Here is a 7,146-nt window from a genome sequence, read left to right as displayed (position 1 = left end):
GGGCCTGCAGCAGACAGGTGTGCAACAGACAGGCCTGCAGCAGACAGATGTGCAGCAGACAGATGTGCAGCAGACAGGTGTGCAGCAGACGGGCCTGCAGCAGACGGGTACATAGCAGGCCTGCTGGCAGGGGGAGGAGGTGCAGCAGGAGGACTGGCAGCTAGACTGCTGGCAGCACAAGGCCGGGCAGGAGCTGCTGCAGGCTGGCTGGCAGCAAGGGCTGGACTCGCAGCTCACTGGGGCACAGAGGAGGGTCAGGCGGGGAGCCGGAGCACAGCAGCTGGGGCCACAGCAGGGGGGCTCGCAGCAGCTCTCTGGACAGTCATCCACCTGGCAGGAAGACCCAGTGCAGGAGTCACAGGGCCCGGGCAGGCAGACCCGGCTGCCGTAGCTCAAGTTGCTTGAACAGGCAGACAGGGTGGAGAAAGTCATCGTGGGGTTTTGGGGCTGGAGGAGGGTGAGGATGTGAGGGTGAGTGGGTATGTGTGTGCGTTTCCAGAGCTGCCTAGCTTTCTTCCTCTCCTCTGAACTGTGTGTTGTTCTGGCAACAGCTTGATGCAGTCTTTCCTTCCTTGTTTTTGTTTAGCGTCTTGCTCTGTTTTGGCAGCACTGATCTCCGTCTGTAAATACTTTTGCCTAGTGAGGCTCCTGAGTGGAGGCAGCGATATCCTGCCCATGTTTGTCTCCAGAGGAAAGATAGTAGCAAAGCTTTGATGCCTCTGCAAGGACAGTGGCAGTCAGGTAACTTTCTGAGAACAATGGTCGTCTGCTCCAGTGGGACAACAGGTGATCTTGTAAACAAAACTTCTGGTCCCAAGGAAGGGACAAAAGCCAATCCCAGAATCAGGGCTTTGAGAGAAGGGAGGTATGTTCAGGAGTGGACAGGTCTGGCCGTGCCCCACTGGCATGGCTGCAGGGTGTGAGCTGATAGAGCAGGCTGTACTTTGTGAGCTGATACTGCTGGTTGTCAGGGAAGGTAAGGGGACCTGTGTCTATTAGGAGTGAACCCTGGGTCAGATGTGAGGGGCTGTGTCCTCCTGGGGCAGAGACTGGCTCACAAAGAAGGGTTCGGATGCAGATGCAGGCTAGCCCAGAGAGAATGACCACTGGAGCAATTGCCTTTTGCTCCATTGCACCTGAGGTTTTATAGAAGCTGCACAAAAGAGTCTTAATGCTCACATCTTCCTTCTCTCCTCACAGTTCAGACAATGTCAGGGGATTCTGCAGCCCTGGGTGCTGATTCGAACAACATCTCCTCCCTCAAGGACCCCTTCCACTGGTAGGCATTCACCAGGCTGAGGTCCTGGAGTCTGTCATAGTGAACGTCAGTAGGAGGGCCTGGTTGTCCGTCAGCCTTGTGCATGGACACCTGGACACTGCATCTCCTGTTCTCCATCCACAGCTGTGGCCTAGCGAGCATAATGGCATCTGGCCACGACCCTGTGTGTCCTCACTTTTCAGCCATTGTGTTCTTCCAAGTCTCTGAAGGGGCAAGGGCAGGACCTTGGTGATGCCCTTGTCTGCAGGTAGCCCCCAGATTCCATAGAGGACTTGTCAGGGGCCAGTGGGCTTCCGAGTTCCAGCCTTCACTGACCTCTGATGGGTGGGGCTGGGGACTCTACTGGAGGACTGCATGGCGGTCAGATAACAATGGAGAAATATTACCTTAAAGAAATAATAGGTTGCTGCTGCTGCTGTTGCTAAGTTGCTTCAGTTGTGTCCAACTCTGTGCAACCCCATAGACGGCAGCCACCAGGCTCCCCCATCCCTGGGATTCTCCAGGCAAGAACACTGGAGTAGGTTGCCATTTCCTTCTCCAATGCATGAAAGTGAAAAGTGAAAGTGAAGTCGGTCAGTCGTGTCTGACTCCTAGTGACCCCATGGACTGCAGTCTACCAGGCTCCTCCATCCATGGGATTTTCCAGGCAAGAGTACTAGAGTGGGGTGCCATTGCCTTCTCCAATAATAGGTTAAAACTGTATAAATGTATTGAACAACTTTAATCTACACATCCAGGAGGATGAATAAATTCCAAATAAGATACACACGTAAGAGTCACAAACAGATACATCCTAGTAAATACACTGAAAGTCAAAAACATGGAGAAAATCTCAAAAGCAGGAGAAAAATGCTGAGTCACTCACAAGGGAACCCCAGTAAGACTTACAGCTGACTTCCCATTGGAAACAATGGAGATCAGAGTCAATGGAACCAGGTATTCTCAAATTGCTCAAAGTATAAACTGTCAGTTTTCATTCCAATCCCTAAAAAAGGCATTGCCAAAGAATGCTCAAACTATCACAAAATTGCACTCATCTCACACGCTAGTAAAGTAATATTCAAAATTCTCCAAGCCAGGCTTCAGCAACACATGAACCGTGAACTTCCAGATGTTCAAGCTGGGTTTAGAAAAGGCAGAGAAACCAGAGATCAAATTGCCAACATCCGCTGGATCATGGAAAAAGCAAGAGAGTTCCAGAAAAACATCTATTTCTGCTTTACTGACTATGCGAAAGCCTTTGACTGTGTGGATCACAATAAACTGTGGAAAATTCTGAAAGAGATGGGAATACCAGACCACCTGACCTGCCTCTTGAGAAATCTATATGCAGGTCAGGAAGCAACAGTTAGAACTGGACATGGAACAACAGACTGGTTCCAAATAGGAAAAGGAGTATGTCAAGGCTGTATATTGTCACCCTGCTTATTTAACTTCTATGCAGAGTACATCATGAGAAACGCTGGGCTGGAACAAGCACAAGCAGATGATGACTCAGATCCACAAGAAAAGTGAAGAGAACCAGAAACAATAAAATGTTAGCATAGAACAAGCTTTAAATATATATTGCTTTCCTTTCTTCTCTAAGCTTCTTAAAAAATCATAAAAGTATAATAAGTAGTAATTATAACCACATTATCATTTGATTTTAACATTTTAAGGTGTAATATTGTAATAGCAAGACCACAGAAAAGATAGGAAGGAATAGAGTTATATATAAAATGGAGCAATGTTTTCATACATCACTGGAATTGAGTCAGTATAAATCAGAAGTTGATTCTGATAACTTAAATAAATATATGGAAGGCCCTAGAGCAAACACTAAGGGAAAATTTTAAAAATAGGGTAAAAAATCATTAAAGAAATAGAATACTATATTGGAAAATATTTACTAAAAGTAAAAGAAAAACAGTGAAGGAGGATTTGTTGTTGTTGTTGTTTAGCGGTAAAGTTACATCCAACTCTTTTGCAACCCCATGGACTGCAGACCACCAGGCTCCTCTATCCATGTGATTTTCCAGACAAGAATACTGGAGTTGGTTGCCATTTCCTTCTCCAGGGGAATCTTCCTGACCAAGAGATTGCACTTGCCTCTCCTGCAGTGACAGGCAGATTCTTTACCATTGAGCCACCTGGGAAGCCCAAAGAGGAACTCAGTTATGAAAAGATGTGAAATAAGGAACAAAAAAGTGAAATAGCAGGTGGAAAGCCAACTACAGTTAATGCTCATTATTATGTTTGAGAAAGTCACCACAAACACTGGACCTTTGCTTCTAGGGGAAACAAAGATTTTGGTTCCTGTGGGCCTCTGGTCTCATTTTCATCAACTAATCAATACATAATGGTGTGCCTCTGTGTCAGCAACGAAGACAGCACAATCAAAAAATTTTTTTTAAGTTTAAAAAAAAAATTTTTTTTTAAAAAGCTAATTCTATAAAGCTCTTAGAGAAAACTTTGGGATAAATCTTCATGTCTTCAGATTTGGCATTGGATTCTAAGATATGGCTTTAAAAGTATAAGCAAGAAAAAAAATAGGTAAATATGACTTCATCAAAATTAAAACATTTTGTATTTCAAAGGAGACCATCAAGAAAGTGAAAATACAATCCATAGAATGGGAGAAAATATTTGAAAATCCTATATAGCACAAGGAACTTATATCTAGAATATATAAAGAATTCTCATAACACAACAATTTAAAAGGCAAATAATCCAACTAAAAACTAAGCCGAGGACTTGAATAGACATTCCTCCAAAGAAGAGACATAAATGGCCAGTATGCACATGAAAAAATGTATACCATCGCTACCCATCAGGGGAATGAAATCAAAGCCACAGTGAGATACTGCTTCATGCCCACAAAGGTCACTAGAATAATGAAGTCAGATAACAACAAGGGTTGGGGAGGATGTGGAGAAACTGTAAGCTTCATCCAGTGCTGGTGGGGATGTCAGATGGTGCAGCGACTTTGGGAGACAGTCTGGCAGTTTCTAAAATGTTAACCCATTGATGTAAGAGACGTCAAGTCCACTCCTAACTATATACCCAAGAAAGATGAAAATCCATGCCCCTACAAAAATGTGCATACATGAATGTTTATAGTAGCATTATTCATAATATCCAGAAGACACCAACAAGCCAAATGTCCATCAGTGATGGATGGGGTGATCAAAATGTGGTATATCCTCACAGTAATCTATGGCAAGGCCACAAAAAGGGATGAAGCGCTGATACATGCTACAACACGGGTGAACCTTGATTACACACTACCTAAGCCAGTTACCAAGCCCATATATTATATGATTCCAGTGCTATGAAATGTCCAGGCAAACCAAAGGTAATGTAAAGTCAATGGGTTGCTGCCTAGGTCTGGGGGTGGGGAGTGTGGGGTGAGGGGTGGAAGCCAACGGGCTAAGGGCTTCCTTCTGAAGCCCTCATGTAACAGGCATGAGCTACAACAGGCTGTGGTGAGGGTTGCAGTTGGAGGTTGACTGCACCCAACGCCCCTGACGTGCACCTCAGATATCTGAATCACAGCTCAACAAACCGGTTTTTAAAAAGTTACTGAGAATCACAGGAAATAAAGAGATGGAGTCAATTTTCTGAGAGACCCGTGGATTGGGTCTTGTTCAAGAAAGTAGCTGACTGACAAAGACTTTTACCTGAGAACTGGAATTACATTAAAGAGAAGACAATGGAAATTACAGTACTGAAAATTCAATGGCTGGAGCTGAAAACTCAGCAGTTGGGTTTGCATGTAGATTTCATGGAATGAAAGCAGAGAGGATGAGCGAGCAGAAGTCCCTGGGGAGTATCAGGATGGAATCACAGTTGACAGAAAACCCACAGCTAGAGTCTCGGTTATGGAAGGATGGGGCTTTCCAGGTGGCTCAGTGGTAAAGCATCCACCTGCCAATGCAGGAGACATAAGAGACGTGGGTTCAATCCCTGGGTCTGGAAGATCTCCTGGAGGAGGAAATGGCAACCCACTCCAGTATTCCTCCCTGGAAAATTCCATGGACAGACAAGCCTGGTGAGCTACAGTCCATGGAGACGTAAAGAGTCAGACACAACTGAGCCCGCTTGGACACTGCTATGAGAGATGGAGGGTCCTGACTTGGAACGTGAGGGATGGGTCGCATGCCTAGCAAGTGCCTCTCCTAGACCCTACGGAACCTTCCAGAGTGCTCCCATCCTGGCAGGAGAGGGTAGGGATGTTAGCTGGATCCAGGGTGGATGGGACTGCAAATCTCAGGTAAGCAGACCCAAGAAGGGTATGTTTTGTTATTTTGTTCACATTTCCTGCCAAAGGATGTCAAACTAAAAACTGTGGCATCATCTCTCGCCTTTGACAGCTCAGCACACCAGAAAGTTACAGTTGCTGTACAGACCCCTGGCGACGGTCATGCAGGCTCTGCCTGCACACTCACAGCAATGGGCACCTCAGTACCTACCAAGGCCGGCCACTCTTGACCTCTTGATGGGCCAGTCATGCCCTCTGCACACTCTGGCATTGGGAACATGCAAAGGCACAGGGGTCATCCTACAGGTAGAGAAGGAGTCACTGACCTTAGGGGGGAGGCTGGGGACTTTCAAGGTCACAACGATGGAAAATTCCTCCGGGAAGAGGTCACATCTGAAGAAAATCCTTGAGGCAGGGAAGCTCAGGGCATGGGGTGCGGCGGCTGAGAGCTGGAGTCCTCGTGCGCCTTGGACCTGCATCACCCTGACCCCGACTGCAGAGCCATCCGGAGGGACTGCCTCTGCCAGCACATCCAGGGGCCGCAGGTCTGTGTCAAGAAAATCACAAGTGGGTTACAGGGTGCCTGGGCATGACTTCAGCATCTTCACAAGAGCCCTGCAAGCTGAGTGTCCAACTTCCCTCTAACCAGTGAGCAGACAGAGGCACAGAGAGCTTACAACCCAGTGGATCTGCCGTGACCTCTTCTCCCCACGGCTCCACCCTGTCCTCTGACTGCCAGGTGCTGTGCTGGGCCTGCCGGAGGTCCAGAAGTCCCTGCCTAGCCCCAGTGCCCAGGAGACAGGCTCCCATGCGGGAAGCATCCAGGTCTGGACGTGGCAGGGACCGCATCTGTGCTCCGTAGAGTCGTCTGTGAGGTTCCCTGTGCTGCTGGAGAGCGGGCACCTGACAAGACCTGGACTCACCCCGTCCTGGACTGGCTCTTCCACACGCTGTAGAGGAGCAGGCAGGCTCCTGTTCTGAAGTTCAAGGTCATCAGACAAAATACACCCAAGGCAGATGGTAGGAAAGGACAGTAGGGAGCCAGGTGAGCACCTGTGACTAGCGGTGAGAGTTGTGTCAACCCCACCAACCCCCGGCCCCACAGTGGGAGGGAAGGACTGGCTCGGGGCAGAGCCCATGGCTGCCCCTTGGACCCTTCCAGACTTGGCCACCATGTGTCAGGCCATGGCTGGGATAAGAGACAGGCACGTGCGAATGAAAAGCCCTCCCCAGAGCTGTCTCCCTCGGGGCCTGGCGGTCCTGCTAGGAGGCCTGAGCCTGACATGGAGCTAGCAGTCAGGGCACTATGGGGATGGGTCAGCAAGTCAGCAGGGCTGCGGCCATGAGAGCAAAGGACGCCCCCAGTGCACTCCCACCGCACTCAGGCCCAGCCCCACCCTCCCCAAGGCTGCCCCTGCCCTCTGCAGGGCCCCAAAGGGTGACCAGAGGGGGCTTTGTGGAGGCTTCCAGGGTTGGGGTGTCACAAATGGGTGGATGAAGCAGAAGACAAGGAGCATGTTTTCTCCATTAAATTAAGGGGATTTAGGAAGGAAAAGGTCTCTCCAAACCAGTTCAGAAGAAAAATACTGAGTCCAGAGAAGAGAGGAGTGAAGTAAAGTGAAAG

General features: G+C 48.3%; 1 protein-coding gene across 1 annotated transcript in view; it reads right to left on the bottom strand.

Annotated features, from left to right (window-relative positions):
* TSPEAR (thrombospondin type laminin G domain and EAR repeats) overlaps positions 1-6,063 on the bottom strand; it is a 132,991-nt gene extending 126,928 nt beyond the window's left edge. The window contains exon 1 of the mRNA XM_040249187.1: positions 5,849-6,063. Coding sequence (XP_040105121.1) covers positions 5,849-6,001 — 153 coding nt within the window. The 5' untranslated portion in view covers positions 6,002-6,063. The remainder of the gene's footprint in view (positions 1-5,848) is intronic.
* Positions 6,064-7,146: the final 1,083 nt, after the last annotated feature.

This window comes from Oryx dammah, unplaced genomic scaffold (assembly GCF_014754425.2).
Source record: "Oryx dammah isolate SB20612 unplaced genomic scaffold, SCBI_Odam_1.1 HiC_scaffold_2, whole genome shotgun sequence".
Classification (NCBI taxonomy): Eukaryota; Metazoa; Chordata; class Mammalia; order Artiodactyla; family Bovidae; genus Oryx; species Oryx dammah.
Note: the sequence above shows the minus strand (reverse complement) of the source record. Positions and strands in the feature narration are given on the sequence as shown.